The sequence below is a fragment of the Danio aesculapii genome, chromosome 19 (assembly GCF_903798145.1).
Source record: "Danio aesculapii chromosome 19, fDanAes4.1, whole genome shotgun sequence".
Taxonomy (NCBI): Eukaryota; Metazoa; Chordata; class Actinopteri; order Cypriniformes; family Danionidae; genus Danio; species Danio aesculapii.
Window position 1 is genome coordinate 23,239,036 of NC_079453.1, and position 24,956 is coordinate 23,263,991.

The following is a 24,956-nucleotide window of genomic DNA, read 5'->3' on the forward strand; positions in this document are numbered from 1 at the left end:
CTAAAAGTTATATATACATATCAAGTAGATGAATTGTTTTGATACATATAATTTTTAATGTTCTTAAGTATTGCATTTTAAAAATAAATCTAAAGGATAAATTTTGACAAAATGTTGTCTATGCATTGATGATTTTAAGCAATTTTATAAAGTATTCAGCCAAGTACATTAATTATTTTTCAGGAAAACTAATTAGAAAAATAGTTTAAATACAGTTTTAATTATGTCATTGTTAATTAGTAATTAATCACTTTTTTTGTAGTTACACACTTAGTATTATGTTCATATTTTGGTAATTTTCTACGCACCCACTCACACAACCACAGACTCACAACTGCATCTTGCACACTGCATTAAATTTACATAGAAAAGTAATTGGTTGCATGCCATTCCAACTCATCAATCTTTGGTCAGATAAAAAAAACTGTACTGTAAAATAGCGAGATAGCATGAAGAGGCCGGAATGGCAGGGAAAAGAAGGCTGATTTCCATGCGGCTCGGCACTGTCAGATTGAATTAGCTCAGGTGTAATTAGAGCGCTGGAGAGCGTCCTGCTTTGGCTGCGGTGTGCGACGGGGCAGCATGGCTCTACACTGAAGCCAGCTGATACCGAGCCGGGCCGCTATCACCATGCAAACACACGCCTCCAACATCGCAGGCGAGCCGCAAATCCAATCATGAAATTAGCAGTCACTCAGATCATGCCCGCATACTTGCATATTTCACTTTGTGTGTTTTCTGCTTTGTGTGTGTAGCCTATGTGTGTATTTTAGAGGAAGCCGGAGTGTTTCAGTGGCTAGCTGGAGTTTAGGTCTGCTGCAAGGAGGTTAGGTGTTTGCAAACAGTGTGAGTGCTTAATTAGTCACTGTTTTGTCAAAGTCAACACGAAAATGTAATTTTGTTATATTTTTCATTTTCACAGACTTATTTTTTTGGCTGACTTGGTACGTGCATTTTATATAATTTTACATTTTCATCAAAACTTGGTGACTTGGGTTTAATTGGATCCAATTCAATTTTGATGAGGGCGACGCAGTGGCGCAGTAGGTAGTGCTGTCGCCTCACAGCAAGAAGGTCACTGGTTCGAGCCTCGGCTGGGTCTGCTGTCATTTCTGTGTGGAGTTTGCATGTTATCTCTGCGTTCGCGTGAGTTTCCTCCGGGTGCTCCGGTTTCACCCACAGTCCAAAGACATGTGGTACAGGTGAATTGGCTAGGCTAAATTGTCCGTATATGAGTGTGAATGAATGTGTATGGATGTTTGCCAAAGATGGGTTGAAGCTGGAAGAGCATCCGCTACATAAAACATATGCTGGATAAGTTGGAGGTTCATTCCGCTGTGGCGACCTCTGATTAATAAAGGGACTAAGCCGAAAAGAAAATGAATGAATGAATAAATTTTGATGAATAAAATGAAAAAGTACAGCTCAGCAAGATTATTTGAGGAACTTGCTGTTTGTAATATTAGCAATAGCAACTGATATTCTTCTTTATTCTTTATTCTTATTATTATATTATTCTGATATTCTATATTTCAACAAACACAATTTTTACAGCAGATTAGGTTATATTTTCACTAATCCCAAAGAATGCTAGTCAAATTAATGTAAAGAAACATATTTTATATATTAAATACTAAATACAATATTATTATACCCCGAAAATGTCTAGGCATTTTTGTACTTTTTTTCCAGTTCAATAAACTCATCATTCCTAAATTAAATCATTCTTAAATTAAGTTGAAAAATCACGTAAGATACAAAGTTTTGTTTCTGAAAGGCTTGTCTAACTTAAGTGAGATAAAAAAATCCTTATTTGCTTATTTAAATATGATTAAAATATAGTATGAAACAGATTTATTTACTGTTAAATTCACAGTAACTTACTCCTATATTTAGCTGATGTGAATGATTGATTAAACGTTACCACAATCTATCACAGAAACTTACCATAAAGCATTCTATGATAGTAATTTATAAATAATAAAAGCCTCTTAAACAATGGATAATGTCAGTGTATTTAATTTTATTCTAGAGCGCTGTGTCCAATCAAAGGATTTCAATAGAAACGCACCCTTTTGAATTCTGTGAAGTTTTCCAGTTATCTAAGCTGCTATCCACATTCATTAAACACCAAAGGAATTTTCAAGGACATGTTTTTATGAGTTAAAATCTAAATGAGGTGTCAATTTAAGTCTCCAAGTCTAGTGAAGGAGTAACCACTGAGAAATAACACAGGGATCTTCTGATGTAAGCTGTACTTTCTTGTTTTTGCTACTAGATCAATGATGAAAATGACCTTGTTCAGCACATCTGTGTCTCCTTTCAAGCACCCAGTCAGTCACTCCCTTTGCTCCTACAAAGAGGCCATTCATAAAGCTAATGAAAAGAGTTTTTTAACCCCAATCACAACATCATAGAACGCTAATACATGCACTCACATACAGTCATACCAAAAATTATTAACCAGATTTCGTTTTTTAATTCTTTTTTTCTAGTGGGTACAGCCCAGCAGGCACCTCGATGTAAAAACGTGTCAAAAATGTTAATCGATTTGATGTCAAATACTTGATGTCCAGTTGGCATCCATATATTCATGTCCTATTGATAATATTATAGGAAATGTTTCATTCATCTGAAAGCTTCGACTAAAAATTTACAGTGGATTTCGAAACCCCACGATGCATGTAAGCTGCCTTGATGTTAAAAAAGGACATCAGATTGACATTTAACATTGGCAAAATAAAAAAAAAACATGTCAAAAATCAGTTACAGGAAAGTCAAGACATCACTGTAGTAAATAGACATCAAGTCGATTTGTGTTTTTGATGTTATAACTGGTAAAACTTTAGCTTAAGTACTCATTCTTACTCTAACTATTGACTACCTGGCTATTATTAAGATGTTGGCTGTTTACCTTTTAAAGTATACTATATTCTGCACAATCTTATTCTACATAAGCCTACCTGATATTTAAACTCAATTACTAGCTATTAATAAGCAGCAAATTAGGACTTTATTAAGCTAAAATTATAATTAATGATTCGTTAATGGTGATAACTGTACCTTAAATTAGTGGTTCCTAAAGTGGGGGTCGTGGGACAATGACAGGGGATCGCTTGATTTCCAAAAGTCAAATAAATTTCATTAAACATTACTATATTTTATCCACAACCCAGATAAAAATAGTAGTTAATAGTTACATAAAAATGCAAATAAAAACCCATTAGCCTTTTATTTATTTTTTCATAGGATTGTGTGTTAGATTGGATTGGATTATACATTAGATTAACAACACAGATGGATTTTATAGCACCAGGTTAAGCTTTCTGACACCATTATGGCAATCAAATGCATTAAAAATGAATACAGGCCTTAACTGAACATTGAGGATGATCTCTGAGTGGTGGTCTCTAAAATTAAACCAAGAATAGACTTGTGCTGAAAACATTGTGGGCAGTTTCATTAGGTGAGGTTAATGTTAAATTAAACTAATCAATAAGTGACTATATAAATTGTGTGCGCAACATTTGTATATTTATAACCATCTCAAAGCAATGTGGGGGTCTCGAGTCAATGGCATTGTTATTTTGGGGGTCACGGGCTGAAATGTTTGGGAACCCTTGCCTTAAATTAAAGTGTAATCCTTTACATACTGTACCTTTCTATCAAAATTCTTGTCATATTTAATAACCATTGACTAAAGTATAGTGAGTAAACTGTGATAATGAGAGAAATTCTGTGATAAACGTTAATGGTGTCTGAATAAATTATGATTATGACAAAAACCTCACTAATTTGAACTGTTCATGAAAAATATTAACGTTATTCAAAATTTAGGAGGGTTTGTCAAGTTTTGTTCACTTCAGGAAACAATTTAGCACCCAAAACTCAGACTCTTTTGGCAAATATACATCCGCCCTTACAGCGTTCAGCCCTGTAAACATGGAAGGCAGATTATTTTTAATATCAAAGGTGAAAACCGAGTCTGTTTAATTTCGTTCAGGTGGGTGCTGTACCTCCGTGCCCCCTGATTGAAGAAAAAAAACATTAATATGCAAATATCAAAGTACATGTACAGCTGGAAGGGAAAAGGACTCTCTTGATAGAATGTAGCCAATGTCTCCCCCTTTTTTTTTGATAGAGGAAAGAAATTAATCAAACAGAGAAAAATGAACTTTGTGATTGCACGGGTGTACCACCCAAAGGCATGGCAAAGCAAATGAAAAATCAACATTGTACCCACTGATAAGGCAAATTAATAAGAAAGTGTGCTATGTCTACCTTCAATGCCGCTGCTTGCGTGAACAAGTTATCTCAGAGCAGACGTAACCTTAGGCTTTGGATCTGTTCCTGTGTTGGCTTTGTTTGAATATTTTGCTGTTGCATTCGTATATAGTTATTGAAGGTACAAAACATTACAGAGCTGTCATATTTGGCACGCTACATGTCGGTATATGACTATTTAGTGCTGATTTCATATTGCAATGTTTGATGGACATGGTGTCATGTGGCCTGTTAAAGAAAAGTGTCCTGGTTGCTTTTTTAACATCAAATGTGCACTTGCTTTGATTTGGGCCTGTACGTAAACACACGATACACTTCACAAGTTTTTTTTAATCACACAGTTGAACAAATGTGTTTTGATTTTTATTTTGTAGTTTTGATTTAACTGTATTTTTAAACTACCTGATTGTCTGTCTCAAGAGCACTAAATATGCACTTACTGTACTGGACCTACTTACCTTTAACTTGTTTCAAACCATTATGAGTTTCTTTCTTCTGCTCACCACAAAATAATTTATTTTGAGAAAAGCTAGAAACCTGTAACTATTGACTTCCATAGTCGTTGTATACTATGGGAGTATACAATGGTTACATGTGTTCAGCTTTCTTCAAAATATCTTCTGAACAGAAGAAAGAATCTTTTGGAACACTTTTTGGAATGTTTGGAACCACCGGGGGGTAAGTAAATAGTGAGTGAATGTTAATTTTGCGGTTAACTTAAAACCTGTTTAAAAGTTTTTTTTTTTTTCATTTAACACACTTAAAAGCTCTCTAATTCAATGGATGTTTTACTTTGTAGTATATTTTAAGCACAGCATAATTGTTTAAATATTTTTTTTTAACAGGTAAGTTTAATTTAGTAGTTTTGATTTAGCTGTATTTAATAAACTACAGGATTGTCTGTCTCAAGACCTCCAACTTATTGTGTTGAATGTGCATTTACTGTACTTCAGTTTTTTTTTTGTTCATTTCAAAGACAATATAAGCAATTCTGATATATAATATATAAGACAATGTGCTTTTAAAGCTTTTAAGGTAAGTGGCTCAGAAAGCTGTTCCTTTTATTTTATTACATTTTTATAATTTTAAATGTTAAATTCACCCCTGTTAACATGCAGTTAAAGGTCCAAAAATATATGACATTGAGTTCATGATGATGCATATAATTTTAAAGTCCGTTATTTCCATAATAAGTCATCTTTTTATTTTTAAATCATGCTAAAGTGCATATCAGTGAGAACTTATCAACACTGTGCATTTGTTTGTCTATTATTCGACAGGAGTGTTTGAAAATGGGCTTGAGGCGGACTCTGAGGAGACGCTGTGTGAGACGAAAGAGATTTTAAAAGAAGAAGACCGGTCTGTAGAGGACGACCCAATTTACTTCTCTGACCCAGAGAACGGCATCTCTAAAGATGGAGATCACTTGAGGAACGGTGAGCTCATTTACCATCAAAAGCATAGCTAGAGGAAACTTTAACTGATCAGAGCTTGCCTTTCAAATACACTTTAGTGTGTTTATGCACCGTGTTGATAGGTAGTATGTGCCTCGTTATGAATTTGGGTCGGTTTTCACCAGGAGTGATACATAAATTCATTTTTAGCGAGAGAATGAAACTTTGCCAATGTTTTAAAGGCATAGTGCACTCAAAGTGTAATAAACAGAAAATCCATTTATTTACCTTCAGCATGTTTCAAATCAATTCCAGTTTCTTTCTTTCAGACAAAATTAGACAAAATTAGTTATTTTGAAGAATTCTGTTAACCGGTAGCTATTGACTTCCATAGAATTTGTTTAAAATGGTCTGGGGTTAAATGGGACAGATTTTTTTAGATAAATAAACATTGTTCTGGTTTTAGCTGAAAAATATGAAGTTATGGCAGTTTTATGGAATAACACATCTCATAAATAAAGAGTGTGAATTATGAATGTGTTATGAGAGACGTCTGATTTGAAAACTGCCCCAATACACATAAATTTTAGCGGAATGCATAATTTTAAATGATTTTCTTGGGCTTGCTTTAATATTTAAACAAAAGTGTACGGTAATTTAGTAGAGGAATGCATTCTTTGCATTGTATTTCACGATCCTCTGTAAATATTAAAAGTATCAGACCTTTTCCAGAGCCCGCAATCTTTTCCCACCTTCCCACCGCGGCGGCTTTAGCTCAAAGCAGTGTTTGGTTTTGTGCTGAAATTGAATTTGAATATGAAAGAGAAGATTGAAGAAATATGGCATTTTAAGGGAAGACCTACTGTATATGTTACTAACAGGGTTATTGGTCATAGTAAATAACAACAGAGTTGCTGGTATTAGCTGCAGGCTTCCACCATCAAACTCCAGCTAATAGCATCAGCTCTTTGAACTGAAATTCAATTACAGGCGTCTCTGCCGGCCACACCTCACCGTCACAACGGGATAATTCAGACCCCCCAGCCATTTGAAATTCACTCAGCATCCTAACGTTATGCTTTTTTATTTGTAAACGATGAATCTTCTCTTTGAAATGCCTGTCTTGGTATCCCCGACGTCCAAAAGTTTGCGACAGCAGAAGTGAAGTGCGTAAAGTACCTGTCTTGCCTGCGAGCATGCAATCTTCAAAAGAGCAATCACCTGCGTCTCTTTTTTTGTTGGAAATTGGCGGAACGATGTGTGACTGTTTCCTTTTGTTCTTGCTGAAAAGAAAGAGGGGCCGTTCTTTTTTCATTTCTTCACATGTTTTGACCTATTAAGTTTTGAAGGGCAGCAGCGAAGAAACATTTTTGAATATTTGAATATTTATTGTTTTGCTCGATTTATTTATTTTTTTTCTTCATTCACTTGATCACATAATTGCTTTTTCAATCTGTGAACCGTATAATGGAAATGTCAAGAATAAAAGTATAGATCATGACACCTCTACCTGATGAAAATGAGTTTTGATTTACCGTTTGTGATTTTCCTCTGTGGGGTCATTTTGAGATGCTCTGGAACGCTTATTAATTACTTCAACATGAATAAATAAATATGTAAAAGCGTTACGCTTGAGGTTTATTACTGATATGATAAGTCATAAAACAGAGTAGTTAATCTGTGAACCGTATAATGAAAATGTCAAAAATAACAGAACAGATTATGGCAGCTAGATGAGTTATGATTTGAAATTTATAATTACATTAGTAGAGACAAGAAAATTAATTAATTAGTAAAAGAAAAAGGGATCTGCACAAATATCACGTTTCCAGTAAAGCTGTACAGAGAATGTATCCAACTGGAAGCGCAATGACTTATATATATTCTATATTTTATATATATATATATATATATATATATATATATATATATATATATATATATATATATATATATATATATATATATATATATATATATATATTAATACGCTAAAAAAATTATTTTAAAAACAACAATTTACAGTTTTCTATATTTTTTTATTCATCTTATATCATTCATTCATTAATTTTCCTTCAGCTTAGTCCCTTTATTTATTATAGGTCACCACAGCGGAATGAACCAACAACTTATTCAGCATATGTTTTACGCAGCGGATGCTCTTCCAGCCGCAACCCAACACTATGAAACATTCATACACACTCATTCACGCACATACACTATGGTCAATTTAGCTTATTCAATTTACCTATAGCACATGTCTTTGGACTGCGAGGTAGGGCTGTGCGATTAATCGAAATTGAATCGCAATCGCAATTTTAAACGTTGCGATTAGCTAATTAGGGCTGTAGTATGAAATATATTTGTGTTATTTAATTTCCCTTGCCCAGAGCAAATGCGTGACTGACATTTGTCAGTGATAGTCTTACTAGCAATTGAGTGAGCACAATTGAGTGATGAGTGTCTTGTTAAAAAGTCAACTGAAAGTATTGCCAGTGAGACTCAATCTAGTAGCAAGCAACAGCAAAGTACAATTTCAAAGTTGTTTTATCCATGTTAGTTTGCTGAGTGTTCTTATTTATATATATAAAGGTGACAGTGCTAACCACTGAGCCACCGTGCCACCCATATCATATACCTAATTATACATATATATATATATATATATATATATATATATATATATATATATATATATATTTTATTTATGCTTTTGAATTTTTTATTGGAAACACAAGCTTTGCTTTCCATCCTTTTGATGTAGAAAAGTTTTGAAAGTGACATTTCTATTGACAATTTAAATAGTTTGAAGTGATATATTGCTTGGGTTGGTTTTTTAAATTTCCAGTACTGAGATTACTGCTATGCTAATTTATGGACTTAATTGTATATATTGTATTTCTTATACAAATATATTCAGTATATTATATGCAATTCATAACCATTTATAAACTGAACCACAAAATACAGAACCCATTATTTAAAAGTATTTACAGTGTATATTGCTCTTTTTTTTATACTCACATTGTCCACAATCGTTTGAACACAAACCAGCTTTTTTAGCGGCATTCTGGCTGTCTTGTCTCTTCAAGAAGGTTTAATACTTGGCTCTGTCCATGTATTTATTCAGCTTGCGTTTTCAGATCATATGGGTTTTATCCATTCCAGTCGCTAGAAAGGAATTTCCTGTCCACAGACGACATGGACTGATTCCCTCTGTGTGAAGTTATGTGAGGATCTGAGGTAAATAGGCCTGTTCTTGGAGTTAACTTCTTTGCCTGTGACGGTGTTAAATAGTACTTTGCCCGTGGTGTCAGAGCCAAAGGCAGAAAATCCTTAATCACAGCTTAATTAAGGAATCATCTTGTAGCTTAATTTCTTTCCCAACACTGTAATTAAACATTTCCAATAAGTTTGGTCACAGGGCTTAACACAGGCAGCGAGTCTGTGATCAAGGTGGGTCCAGGGACTTGCTCTCTGTCTCTTTTCCATTCTCTCCAAAGAAACGAGCATAAAATCCCACAGCAGACACTTGAAAGAATTCAAAATGAGAAACTGCGCATTGGAATTACAAGGAATAAGGCTTTTAAATGGAAGAATGTGAGCAGCTGCTGCCGGTGCAAGAGCCAGATTGCCCGTCGCTGTCTGGTTTCCAGATTGTGCTGCAGTTTGACTCTTTGTACAGAAAAATCCCTAAGCTTTGATGTCTTTGTACAGGTGAAATGGGTGGAAGTGTAAAGGTGGAACAACAAGACAGTGACGGACAAGAAGAGAGAGTCCAGTCCAGCCCAGTGACAGCAGAAGAATGGGACGGCCCAAGTAAGACAGCCATCCAATCACGTCTTAATAATACAGTGCAACATAGAGTAAAAAGGCAGGATGATAAAATAATACCCAATGTTTTGGGTACATTTACATATAATAAATGTCTTTAAAGATATATTCAAAAATGCTTTTCATTTCATTTGTTTTGCTATTAATTTGTTATATTTTTTTCATTTGTGTTCAGATGTGCAATTGAAAACTTAGGAAAATGTTCAACCAAAAATTAAGATGCGCTTTTTCGAAAGGGGTCTCTATGCAGACCTGGTACAGATGCAATCTGAGCTGCATACAATGCTTCTTAATGGGCTCACCTAACCCCACACCACTAAACCTACCCCTCATAGTGATGTCACTAGCTCCATTGAGTCCATTGTGTCTGACATTGCATTGCTGAGAGATGCAATCTTAGCTTGCATCATAAAGGCTACATCCAGATACCATTGGCTTTTTCTGCACAGTGTTTCTGTTTTCAACTGCAAGTGCATGGAGTGCTCCATCAAACAGAACATGACAGAAAAGAACATTGATACAGGGGTTGCCTAGCAACAAAAAAGCTAAGTGCACTGCTCTATGCTAAAATCGACATAAAGGCAATATGTTGCACCTCACGTTTTCATAACTAAAAATGCATGTTTAGTGTGATTGGCCATTAACATTATACAGCATATTACTCTTACAATGCCAATGTATACAGCATATTACTCTTACAATACATGTGTCTATTCATATGTCACACATAAGATGCATACAATTATTAACTGCTATTAAATTTCAAACTGTGTTCATCTGATAGAAAAAGTCATATATACAGAGGGTGGCTTGAGAGTAAGTCAGTTATGGGCTAATTATAATTTTTGGTTAAACAATTTTTTTTTTGAAGAAGTGTTAGCTGAGTCATAGATCCTTGATTACAATAAATGGATATTTGCATTTTGAGAGTCAAAACAAAAGAAATAAAACTATACAAAACAATTTTGTTACATAGATAATCAAATTAATATATAATTTGTATCATATACACACATACTTACACGTACTAAATATACTATCTAAAATTAAATATACATTTTCTCAAATATGTGAATGCCTGTGTGTATTTATATGCGCATAACACAGTAAATAGACACAGTACACATGCTTAAATTATGTCAAAACTTTTATTTTGGATGCGATTAATTTTTGCAATAAATTTTTGCCCAGCACTAATGTTTACAAAATTAATACATGTTGCTTTTGACAATATATTGAGGTTTTATTAATCAAAACAATCAGTCTGCAATAAAATGAACTTTTTTAAGAGCATTATCTACACTATCAGCAAACAGATTTCCCATCACGTAATGACATATGCATGGACAGAAACACATTAATGAACTTAAGGGTTTGTTTACAATTTCTTTATATAGGATGCAACATTTAAGAACCATTTTGATGAACAATACGACTTTTTTTGCCTCTCTGTTGTGAACTTAGAGTTAATTTACCTCTAAAAATGTGTGGAAAACACACACTGTGCCACTTTATCCATCTTTTAAAATGATCAGGAGCTTTCACTCCTGCAGTGACTAGAATTGCAAAGCACCCATGAGCTGTGCTCTCCATTAACATCAGTAATAATTCTGATAAGAACCTGACCAAATCTGTCTACATGTGTAATAATAGTCAGTTGCACAAGCTCATAGAAAATATTTCTGTGTAGCTGTAAGGTAATTATGCTGTTTGGATTATTAAAATATATTACTTCTGCTTATTGTTGGCATCTGTCACAACTGTTAAAGATTGACAAGATCAAGACAAGATCTCATTTCACAATGCTCAGTTCAGCCTTCTTGGACTTTTTTTGCCACCTCTGAATTGGAACACAACTTGTGTTGTTACAGAAAAGGAGAAGCTGATTATATTTTATTATGGTTATTGTCACATGTACATGCTTTGAAAATTTGCGATGAATTCACCCTATTGAAGAGTATTATTGTGAGTAAATGTTTATCTAAATTACATACTGTAGAGTAAACACACAAAAAATACACTGTAAAACCCCAAAAAGTTAAGGTAACTCAAACAATTTGAGGTACCCATTGTAACAAACCATTTAAGTAAAAAAAATAAAATAATCCTAATGAGTACTGTGAACTTAATCCATTTGAGTAAACAAAGCAATTTGAGCATAGTAAAACTTAAATGAAAAGAACTCTAAACACTGTAATACACTAAGTTAAGGCAGCTCAAACCATTTGAGGAAACCGAATGCTACAAAACATTTGAGTTAAAAAAAAAACAATCCAAATGAGTACTGTGAGAACTTACTCCATTTAAGTTGAAGCAATTAGGTATTTAATTAACTCATTACCCTCAACACTGAATTCAAAACTCTTCAAATGAGCAGAATTAACTTTCAGTAGATTTTTGAGTTACTACACTCATTTCATTTGATAAAGTTGACTGTTGGGTTTTACAGTGTATGAAAATTATATTTAATTATTTCATAATTGAATCTGATTATGAATCAGGCACAGAGTCAAACTAGGTAAGGTGGGAGTCTTTACGTAAATATTTTACAAAAAAATGTATTTTACCTTACTTTTTAGAGATAACTTGATATCATTTTGTGTTAATACGTACTGTTAATGAAACGTTCTGTTTTATTAAAGTTTTTGTTTTGAAACATAGTCAAAGGCTTATTTTGGTGACACAAAATGTACCCACATATTTAGAATAACCCACATCATAACTTGATTTTAAAATAATTGAAGTAAACAAACACTATCTACTATCTATGATTATTTATTGAACATCAGTGCTGAACAACTGAAATCAAAACACGCATTGCCCAAAATGCGGCTCTTCGCGCCACCCAGCCTTGTCACCACTACCAAAGCTTCATGTCGTTGTGACGTATTTTTTGAGAGGTGTGCGAGTATGTGGGGGCTGTTCTGGACAGTATGTGCACTTGGCAGAACTATGATATCAGAATAATATAATAAGTAACAATCACAATATAAAAAAGTATAAATTAGTCTTGACAAAGCGCGGTCACGTGACTCCACACACAGAAGGGAAAGTAATAGAAAAAATTGACCTGGAAAAATGAGATAGATTATAGATTCTGACTGTCGATTTCGATTACATTTCCGTCTTTCAGATGAGACGTTAAACCGAGGTCCTGACTCTCTATGGTCACAAAAAATCCCATGACACTTCTTGTAAAAGAGTAGGGGTGTAACCCCGGTGTCCTGGCCAAATTCCCTCTATCATGGCCTCTCAATCATCTCCATTCACTGTCTCTCCACTCCCCCTATAGTTGGTGTGTTGTAAGCGCACTGGCGCCATTGTCCTGTGGCTGCCGTCGCATCATCCAAGTGGATGCTGGACGTTGGTGGTGGTGTGGAGAGACTCCCCTCATGATTTTGAAGCACTTTGGATGTATGTCCATACAAAATAAATGCGCTATATAAATACACATTACATTAGATTACATTCAAATTATCGCCCAGCCCTATTTGCCATTGTTGTTTTGGCTGTAAAGTATTTGCTTATGGATTGAAAGCATAAAAAACATGTTACTATTTTCATTCCCTTTTATTCATTTTACCTTTGCATTACGAGTTTCCAAATGTTACCTTTACCAGTTTATGTAGCTAACACATAGATAACACACTTTGAAACATTTTTTCAAAGGTTTGCATATATCCAGGCCTGCACATTTTGTTGTGAAAATTTTAGGCCAAAACGCAAAAGACATTTAGTTTTAAGTTAAACTGATAAATTATTTCTGCATTGCTACTTTACACAGAAACAACAGGGGAAGGCTGTTAAAGCGAGCCAGATGATGTGCTGTAATAAGCCTTGTCCTCTTTAAAAGCATGAAATCTGATAATGTAATAATGGCATTTTGGGAGGCGCTTTATCTTGCGTGTTCACACTAGATTTACACAATACACTCACTAGTGCCAGAGCCAAACTGAGCTGACTTGTCTCCTATCTTTATATCTGATCGCGGGTCTTTGTAATCAGTTCACGATGGTGAGATATCACAGCATACTGATATTCACGCTCTTTGTAGCAGTCTCTGTCTCTAGATTTCTCTTTCTCTCCCTCCAGTCCTCTGAATAAACATGATTAGTTGGGTTACAGACTCACTCTTACAATAATGAGGCACGGTGTTTACTTATCTGATCGGGGAAGAGCGATTTTGTCTTCTCTGAATGTTTCGAGCCTCATAGACACAGAATATCTGGGATTTGTGTCAGGTTTGGCACTGTTGGATTTGGATCTTATTTACGTGTAAAAATAAAAATGTAAAGTAATTTAATAAAATGTATAGTAAAACAGTATTGTTATACATTTATTATCAATGTTATGTGTATAACATTGGTAATAAATACATGAAAATACATGAAAGTGTATTTGAATTAGTAATTGTTTTTTGTGATATCAAAGCTGAATTTAAGCAGGCATTTCTCCAGTCTTTAGTGTCTCTTGATTCTTCAGAAATCCTTCTAATATGCTGATTTGGTGTTTAAAAGAACATTTTGATCAATAGAATCTTTAAATATGAATTTTTTCGTAACATTATCAATGGATTTTACTGTCACTCATTTGCAAGTTAATGTTTTATTGCTTCATTTAATTATTAAAAAGCTAACTGACACCGAATCAATAATCAATGATCAGAAATGATGCTAAAAACTTTTATTCATCCAATTAAAACAATTTAGGGTAATGGTTCACATCTAAATTTTATCCCTCAACCCAATGAAAATTAAATAATTTGCCTTAAACAATATTTTCTATATCCATGAGACAATTTTATATAACCTGGTACAAAGCATATTAGTCTTGTTGAAGAAAGTCAATTAATTTAAATTCTCTTTTTGTTCTAAACAAGAAGATACAGCTTTAATCAAAACAACAATTCCCATAAAATGTTCATTCGTTCAATTAAAAAGAAATTAGGGTAATGGTTTCACATCTAAATTTGTTCACTTGAGCCAATTAAAAATAAATCATTGCCTTAAACAATATATATTTTTAAAGTACGTTAGCACATTAGCAAGGAGAACACTCGTGTCCCATACACCGCACAACCCTGAGTGTCTCTGTTGTCAGCAGTCTGGCAAAATAAGCAGTAGGAGAAAGCACTGTGAGTTAATCTTTTGATTCTGAGCTCAGAAGATGAACAGCCCTCAACAGTACCTAACCACCGGGATGCTTCCTTTGCACACTACCCTGATGGTGATGGGCAATATTTTATAAATAAATAAATAAATTTGGGCTTAAATCACAGAAGCCAACTCGAACATACATTCATTCATTCATTTTCTTTTCGGCTTAGTCCCTTTATTAATCTGGGGTCGCCACAGAGGAATGAACCGCCAATTTATCCAGCATATGTTTTATGCAGCGGATACCCTTCCAGCTGCAACCCATTTCTGGGAAACATCCATACACACTCATTTACACACACACACACACACACACACACACACACACACACACACACACACACACACACACATTACGGCCCATTTAGCTTACCCAATTCACCTATATCACATCTCTTTGGACTTGTGGGGGAAACCGGAGCACCCGGAGGAAACCCACGCGAACACGGGAAACCCGCCCAGAGGAAACCCACGCAAGAACATGCAAACTCCATACTGAAATGCCAACTGACCCAGCCAAGGCTCGAACTAGCGACATTCTTGCTGTGAGGCAATCATGCTACCCACTGTGCCACTGTGATGCCCCATGATGCACCTGGCTATAGTGCTGTGGACCAGGTCATTACTGTGTGAGTAACCTTAAAATTGTACATTGGTCCAAACAAATATTTCTTAGCTGAGCTCTTAATCAAAAACATTTATCTTTAACTATGTTTTGAACTTAAAATATATTACTTGAAATATAAAACTTAATATTCTGAAATGAGGATACATTTTTTTAATTTGGATAAAGTACTGCTTGAATTTTTTTTTTCAGTAGTATATTTCATGAACATTCAAGTGTAATAATTAGAATGCTATCAAAAACAGCATATCAGCCTAATGTGTAATGCAGAATGTTTATTTGTAATTCTAGAAGATAGGCAACGATTTATTTAATGTAAAAAAAATAGTATGTGATCCTGGACTACAATACATTACACAGGCAGGCATACATCGTATTTTAATTCAAAAATCATTATGATATAAAGATATTTTGCACTGTAAATATATCAAAACTTTTTGATCGGTTATCAGTGGTGGAAAGAGGACTGGAAAATCATACTCGGGTTAAAGTACAATTATTTGGCAAAAAATGTAGTGCAAGTAGAGTAAAAGTATCTGTTGTGAATATTATTTAAAGTATGAGTAAAAAGTAGCGCTTTTAAAAGTACTCAAGAGTAGTGAGTATTATACTTTAAAAGTCTAATGCCTTTACATGTAATTTGTGCATGTATGTGTGTGAAAACGTAATATTCTGTAGTGAATTTTGTGATTGTTTAAGGCAATTTCAATCATCATACAAAAGTCATACAAACAGTCTATGGGTCATTGCGTGTGATGATTTTGGCTGTCTTCTTGGACACTTTTAATCCATCCAAATGGTTAGCTGCCTTTATATAGCACCCATGTCTTGACGTAGTTAAGTATGATGAAATTTAGTTTCTATGTGTGATTTGATTGGACAGGAATCACAGGACTGATTGTTCTACTTTAGCCATTCCCATAGACAAGAAAAAAAGTTGAAGGAAAATAATGGAGTAAAAGTATTAATACAGCATTAAAAAGGTACTCAATTGAAAGTAAAACTACAAGTTTAAAAAAAAATTGGTAAATTACTATTCCTGAAAAAACCTACTTATTTAAAGTAATTTGAGTATTTGTAATTTACTTTACACCACTGTCGGTTATATGGGTTGCTAAGAGCTTAGTTTGGACAACTTTAAAGGTGATATTTAGATTTTATTTGACTCTCAGATTTTCATATAGATGTATTTCGACCAAAAGTTTATTTATTCAGTTTTCAGATGATGGATAAATCACATATGATCAATAGGGAGAATTTAGGTCAATTGGGATGGCACATTTTGCCATTGAGGTGATCAAGGAAATGTGTCCCAATTTACCTAAATTCACCCTATGTCATGCCAACATATGTTGTTGGATGCTGTTTTTGTAACTTTAATTAAAAGAACTTCCTTTTCAAGTTACAAACAGTTAGTTAATGAATTATTTAATACAATAAATCAATTGTAAATTAATTTACTTATACATAAAACAACTTGTAAGGCACCTACTCAGCAAGCATTTTTTGTTTTTAAAAGATGTCTAATAGATGTCTAAACGTAGTCATCTTGGCTAAAACAAGCCATCAAATAAACAGAAACTAATATCTACACATATATAGTCTGTCTAATTTGTCTAGACCACAAGTCTAGTTTTGGGCTATTCTTAGATGTCTATTAGATTTTCTCTGACACATCAAGTTTAGCCTTGTTTTTGCCAAGCTGTCTACGTTTAGATGTCTATTAGACATCTATTATACACAAAAGTGTTTGCTGGCTACTGTTTTGCAGTGTTAAGTTATTTGAATGCATTCCGTGAGTGTTTAAAATTTATACAGGAGAGAATCTTCCCTGCTACAGCGGCACAACAATTTGCATATTCATTTACCTAGATGCATCTTAATAGGAAACCATTACTGTAGAAACATTTTTTCAAAGCACATCACACTCAATCTGTACTGCAAGCAGTGTCATGACACAACAAAACAAAGGCTGCACACTAGAGAAAAGAGAGCGGTTCAAGTATAGGGATATGTTACATACATTTTGACAATGTGGATATAGTTAACACAGTGATTTAATTAGCAACTCTTTATTTAAAATTCAAAATAGTAATGCTATTAAGAAACCATTAACTAAGACTATTACCTCAATTAACTGTTAATTAGCTGTTTATTAATAGTTAGTAAGGTAGTTATTGGTTTTAGGTAATAAGCCAGTAGTTAATATTTGAATGTGAATTGAGATGTAAACGAAAGTGTTCCTATTAGTTCTACAAGCACATTAAGACATGTTTGTTTTGTTGATTTCAATCGCAATGACAATTAATCATGGTGCAATTTATGATCCTCATAGCCTTTCAGAATCCAGATACGTCAGTTTTTGGACCTCATAATTTGTGAATTAAAAAATGGCCTGGAACAACTTCCAACATCTCAAATTGAATTAACATCTGCAGTTATAACTTCCAAATGGATATTGCAGTGGAAAAAAGAGAATGATTGAGTGAGAGATGAGCAGAAGGAGCTTGATTCTGTCCAAGGCCTCTTAGAAAAAGACAGGATGGAGAGAGGGATTTTAATGAAAGTGTAGTGGATTAGAGAAATCCCTGGAACAATATGAAATCATTACAGCCGCAGTCGACATCAAAGTCCCACTGATTGAGCCCCCTAAAGCCTTTTCACACAGGGAGCGGAAACGCAGCGCAGAACATGTAAACCAGAGCCGAGAGCGGATGACCACTGCGTTCTTAGCCAACTGGAAGAGAGAAAGAGAGAGAGAGGTAGAGAGACGTGTGGATTCTAGATTTCTGGCATTTAGACAGACCATCACTGAAGATAAAATGGATCAAACTGAGGGAATTCATTATCTCACTCACATGCTTGTTTTCTGATTGTTAAGGCAGATTTTTCAACTCTTAAAGAAATCTTTAAGAACTCTTTTAGGTTTACAGCATTTGTGAGTTGTTGATTTATACTGTCATTCCCCAAAACAAGCACAAAGTACTTTATACATTATCTCGGGTTGACATTAAGAGTGATACATTTACTTAACTTGTTAGATCCATCCACTTAAACACCCCAACCTGTCATCCAATCATTAACCTTATAGGTCGTTTACTATTTTTTTTTTTAAATACAATCCAAATCCATGAATTAGACATAATGAATTATGCATACAAACACATGTTCTGTTGGGATCTATGAAGCTTAACTGGTTGAGAATTGTGCCAATGCAATGCAACACTGACAAATTGACATTGACAATGGAAAATATGTGACATAACATGGACATTGAGATATATGTGTTGTTAAAATGTGTAACTTGACTAGACAGAAATATAATTGGTAACCAGGGCTTAATTTGTAAATAAAAATTACCGTGACTGACGTCCACCACACAATTTCAGTTTTACTGGAACATGACGTCATTAAACAGTGATAACACAAAAAAGCATAATATTTCTGAACAGCCGTTCATTATTTTGTGCCATATAACATTATCGGGTTAACAGGTCAATCGTGGATAAAAACATGTAGCCACAAACATAAATATTTTGAAACATCACTATTCAGCTTACTAAAAGACAACTAAATTACTTACTCTGTCTAATCTTCAAGAAGAGCTCAGTTACCTCTTCCGTCATGTTTTCTGGCTGACTTGAAATCGCTTTGCTTCTGTCTTCCGCCATGCTGATCCATGGATGAAATTCCATATTTTCGAGATCTCTTAATCAGGCTTATTATCAGATTTACTCATGGTTAAAAAAAATGAAAGCACACTCGACTGCATCTTTGTTATTTTGAAAACACATATTATTTAGGTAGGCCACTAAGCTATTATTAATTTATGCTGCTCACTGAGAACAAACAATCACCAACCAATGAGAGTGATTGTAAATGTAAGAAAGATGATTGGATTAAAATATTGTTGAGGGCCAATAGTTAAACGTGCCTTCTGCTTTAATTTGTGCATGGTGATACCGTCGTGTGCACACACACACACACACACAATCCACACAGCCTTCGCTTGTGCTCATTCACATTCTCTCGCACACACACAGATGCAGGTATTCACCACGCACAAGTTAATGACGGATCAATTAAAATTAATACCAAAATGCAAAACACAAATATCTGGCATTTCTCGGAACAAAATCTGGCAAGATCCAGCTCACATTAAGCACTGTTGGTGACATATTGTCTAAAAAAGTCTCAATTTAAATGAACCTGTATTGTCATGTGTAATTTAATGACAACAAGGCTGTGATTACTTTCTAAATCTTAACTTTAATATTAATGTTCCTGGACAAATAACATTTAATAATTTTTTAGAAAAGAAATCTCTAAAATCTCACCTAAAACCAGTATATGAATAAATCACAACTTAATACAAATAAGCAATTTATGTTTAGTTTTCCTCCCTAAGAATCGAACCATGACTGATTCAATATATTCTGATTCTTATATATATATATATATATATATATATATATATATATATATATATATATATATATATATATATATACAGTATATATATATATATATATATATATATATATATATATATATATATATATATATATATATATATATATATATATATATTTATATATATATATTTATTAGTTGTATAAATGTTTAATATAACTTATATGAATAATTTATATAAATATATACATAGTTATATACGTAGTGGTACAGTAGGTAGTAGGCGCAGTAAGAAGGTCGCTGGTTCGAGCCTCGGCTGGGTCAGTTGGTGTTTCTGTGTGGAGTTTGCATGTTCTCCCTGTGTTCGCGTGTGTTTCCTCCGGGTGCTCTGGTTTCCCCCACAGTCCAAAAAGATGCGCTACAGGTGAATTGGATAGGCTAAATTGTCTGTAGAGTATAAGTGTGAGTAAGTGTATGGATGTTTCCCAGAGATGGTTGTGGCTGGAAGGGCATCGGCTGCTTAAAACATGTGCTGGATAAGTTGGCGGTTCATTCCGCTGTGGTGATCCCAGATTAATAAAGGGACTAAGCCGAAAAGAAAATGAATGAATGAATGAAGTTGTATATATATATTTCTACATAATGGTTCATAAACTGGACTTAAACAGTTTATTACTCATAAATTGTATGCAGTTATATCATAACAAGATCACCTTAAAGCAAAGTAAATTCTACACTTCTACACTTTAAGGGATAGTTCACTCAAAAATTTAAATTCTGGCATGATTTACTAACACATCACTATTTACTAGTGTTAATACTAGTAAATATTCATTTTTGGGCTTGGCAACTAATGCTTTCAGTGAGTAATGTCAATTAACAACATTTACTGCAAATACCAGAGATGCCAAGGTTGGCGCATGGTAATCTTTGATTTGGGCCCCTATTCCATCTGAGAAGAGAGGGAGAATGGTGGGGATGGTTTAGAGATTGTCATTTTAAAATTGAATGTAACATTTTATTAGTTTGTTTTATTCTTAAACTGAAATTAAATTTGTCTATTTTGATAGTGTCAATTAATCGGATTTAGTAGTTACTGTTACCAGTCAAAGATTCTGCTTGACAAGTGTGTTCAGCATTAAACTCCACTGTGTTATAAGCAGTCCAAAGACATGCAGTACAGCTGAATTGGGTAGGCTAAATTGTCCATAGTGTATGAGTGTGAATGAGTGTGTATGGATGTTTCCCAGAGATGGGTTGCAGCTGGAAGGGCATCCGCTGCATAAAACATACACTGGATAAGTTGTATACTAGTTTGGTATATTTATCTTCAGCCCATGACTATCAGTGATATTTTGTTTTTGGCCCATCATACGAAAAGGTTTGGACACCCCTGGTATACACGATAGGATTAAGATTTTAAGGTTTAGGTTCTTGTTATTAAGCCTACTTTATTGTTATTACTAAAAAGCGCATGTCAAATCTCAAAACTTGTTCTTTTGAACTAGTCAGATTTGTCTTAATCAATAAATGGTTAGAATTATTTTTTGTTCGTTGGTTTACTCAAATTTACTTCACAGTCCAGAATAAAAGATGTGTACTATTCACTGAATCTGTAGACAAACAAAAACTGCTTGCTTATTCTAAGCTAATCTAAAAGTGAACGACTAGAAATAACTAGAAGTGTCATTTTTTTTGTAAAGTGCTTCACTATTAGGACAGCATCGAGTTCAAAAAGCGTCCCGAGCGGGCCGATCTGTGACTGTCTGACAAAAGTTTGTGGGCTCCTCTTGACCCCTCCTGAAACGGACACAATGTGGCTCATTCATTGTCTGCACGATACGCCTGGAGGAGGGGTGTGGGGGATGGGGCTGTCAGTCGAATTAAAATACCACGTAATAATAATAATAATATAAATAATGACATTGATAAAAGGGCTAATCTACACAAAACAAAACAGCGTGTTCCTCCCTGATTGTGTGGGTTGTTGCGGTATTCAATTAGGCCATTTTCACTGGCATATTAATCATCTTTTCAACAAACAAGCCGGCGTTAATTAAAGCGGAGCGCGAGGATAAAGACGTGTTGCTGGATCATCACTCCGTTTATCAGCCGTGCGCACACACACCCCGCCGTTTAGCAAATCCCGCGCAGCGCTGCGAGGGGAATTTCAATGCTCTCTGGTTTGGAGCTGGTTTTTGGGAGGGGAGGAGGTGGATTTTGCGACTTTCAAATGCGGAGACTGTCAGTGTGAAGCCCTCTGCCCTTCACCGCCAGGAGATGAATTTATTCGTCAGTTTTATTTCAGCTGAAAAAAAGAGCCCGGAGAGTAAATCGCTTTAACCCGAAACGCACGCTAGAGGAAGTCGAAACTCCGTGCTTCTCTTTCAAGGGCCTCGACGGGGAAGACTGTCAGATAGACACTTTTGAATGGGGTTTAATTTGACGAATCTATGAATTTTTGACTCAAATCAAACTATGTATTTGCCAGCTCCCAAATGCACGTTGTTTCTTACAAATATAACAGTTTTCAGTCACACGTTACAATAAAAATGAAGAAACAATTAACAATACATTCATTACAGTGTTTATTCATCTTTGTTACATTAGTAAATTAAATTAAAGTAGTAATTGTTTGTTTATGTTAACTCACAGTGCATCAACTAATGTTAACAAGCACAAATTTGGATTTTAACAATGCATTCATTTATTCATTTTCTTTTCGGCTTAGTATCTTTATTAATCAGGGGTCGCCACAGTGGAATGAACTACCAAATTATCCGGCATATGTTTTACACAGCTTCCAGCCGCAACCAAACACTGGGAAACACTCATGCACTCTACTTCACACACATACACTTCGGCCATTTAAGCTTATTTAATTCACCTGTACCACATGTTTTTGGACTGTGGGGGAAACCGGAGCAGCCGCAGGAAACCCACAGGGAGAACATGCAAACTCCACAGAGAAATGCCAACTGACCCAGCCGGGGCTCGAACCAGCAACCTTCTTGCTGTGAGGCGATTGTGCTACCCACTACGTCACCGTGATGCCATTTTAACAATGCATTATAATAAAAATTAATTGAACCAGTGTTGTTGATTCTTAGTTCATGTTAGTAAATATATTAACTCACATTAATCAATGAAGCCTTATTGTAAAGTGTGACCCCTAATAATGAGCTAAACTTCATAAACTTAAACTTTACAAACTTCATTCATCTTTTTTAACATTAGTAAAATAAAAGCATTTATTCATGATCACTGTACAATACCTAATGTTAGCAATATATAACTCTGTACATTGAAATGAACACAATGAAAAGTTTATGGAATAATTGTTGGTAACTCTATTATTTCATCCAAACAATGTATTAGTAGCAAATAAGACACTTATTGGATAATAAAATAAAAGTTTTACACAGTTTTAAGTTTACCCCAAAATTTTACTTGCTATTGCCTCCCAAAAATCTTAAACCTTTCCTTACCATTAAACCCACTATCATAATAGTGTTTTTAGCAACATGGCACATATATATGTCTTTTAACATCAAAAAAAAAAAAAGTGTTTTAGGCTTTTGTTACCCTTAAACATTAGCCCACTCTTAAACCTACTTATACCCATTCATGTACAACAAAACTTGTTCTTAAATTGAAACAATTTTTAACCAATCTGATCCACTAAACATGTCCTTCACCTTAAAACTCTGCATGCCTGGTACCGGGTCCGTGACGTCATTTACTTTCACATTCTTTAAATTTCAAAGGTCTGTACTGGCCCACTACCTCCATAAGTTGTTCCGTTCTCACATCAGTAAGAATAGAAACACTTTTGCACAGATTATGATAGAGACATTTTTCTTTTTTTCTATGATTACTGACCTGTGCAGGAACCAACAAAATTAATTACAGCAACCTAGACCACACAGAACCTAAAAGGTACACTTTCAAATTTGAGTTTACAAAAAACTCTTTTTTTTGGAGGAGTTTATTATATTACATACAATATATACAATTATTTAAATCACGTTCAACTGTGTTTTATGAAAATTCAAAGGATTTAAAATTTAAAATTATACCAAACTTTTGCATTTACACCCCTGCATGTGGATTTGGGAAGCTTTTGAATTTGGGTAGGCAAAAACCAGTCGGAAATCCCCAAATAGCACTTGAATTTAAGAGGTTAAGAGATTGCTAAAGCCTCAAAACCTGATCTTTAACCTTAAACCACTCTTAAACCTACACAAAGAAAAAAAGTACTTAACATCCCTTAATGAACCTACTCAATGAACCTGTCTTTAACCATAACTGTGGGTTTTATCACTCTGTTACTGTCATTATTATAAATAGTATATAGTATGTGCATGCGGAAATGGCCTGTAAAATAAAATACTGTAATCCTTTATTTTAAGTCACAATTGATGCCATTAACAAACCAATAATTAAGAAATTTAGCTTAATAAACTACTAATTAGATGCTTATTAATACTTAGTAAGCTAAAAGTTGGACTTAGGTATTTTGTAGGATTAGGAAACATCATATATAGAAAAACATCATACTTTATAATTACTAATAAACGGTTATTATCTTAATAGAGGCAAATTTGCATGTCCTAATAGTGTGAATTGTGATAAATTAAAGTGTTACCTAAAGCACTACCATGTTTTGCAACACAACATTTATACTATATCAATTCATATTTTTGGATATAAGAACAATAAAAACACCTACTTGACCAAAACAAGCTCTACTTGTATTTCGTAAACGAGGCAAACTATTGTAAACAATCACATTGTTAAATAAGTGTAACATGTCTATTGTGCATCCAGGTTTGAACCCTACTCATCCACGTAGTGCACTTTGCCTCCGACATCTCAGCCTGTCAAGGACTACATCACACAATCACGCCACACTCCCACAGTCCTTTTCTTCCCCGTCTGCTCGACTCAAGCACACTCAAACAGCCTGCTACACCACACTGAGATCTTTCTCATTCTCTCTCGCCCTTTTCCCATCGCTCCCTCTCTCTCTCTCTCTCTCTCCAGGAACTCGTGGCAGAGAGAGAGGAGAGAAGTCAAAAACCCGCGACAATGTGCCAGAGAAATATCAGAGTGGCTTTTTTTTTCACTCGTCACCCAAGCCAAAGATGGGCCGTCTCCAAATCCTGCTGCCCTATCAGACAAATTAAAGTAAATCAAGCATGAAATGAAGCAGGAGAGCCCGGAGATAAGGTCCCTTTAAGTCCCTCA

The 24,956-nt window shown here is 34.5% G+C and overlaps 1 protein-coding gene across 2 annotated transcripts in view; it reads left to right on the forward strand.

The window, feature by feature from the left end:
- Positions 1 to 24,956, forward strand: part of zfpm2b (zinc finger protein, FOG family member 2b) — a 128,634-nt gene that overhangs the window by 50,838 nt on the left and 52,840 nt on the right. For both annotated transcript variants that reach the window (XM_056480317.1, XM_056480318.1), the window contains exons 2-3: positions 5,565 to 5,720; positions 9,396 to 9,497. In XM_056480317.1, coding sequence (XP_056336292.1) covers positions 5,565 to 5,720; positions 9,396 to 9,497 — 258 coding nt within the window. The remainder of the gene's footprint in view (positions 1 to 5,564; positions 5,721 to 9,395; positions 9,498 to 24,956) is intronic.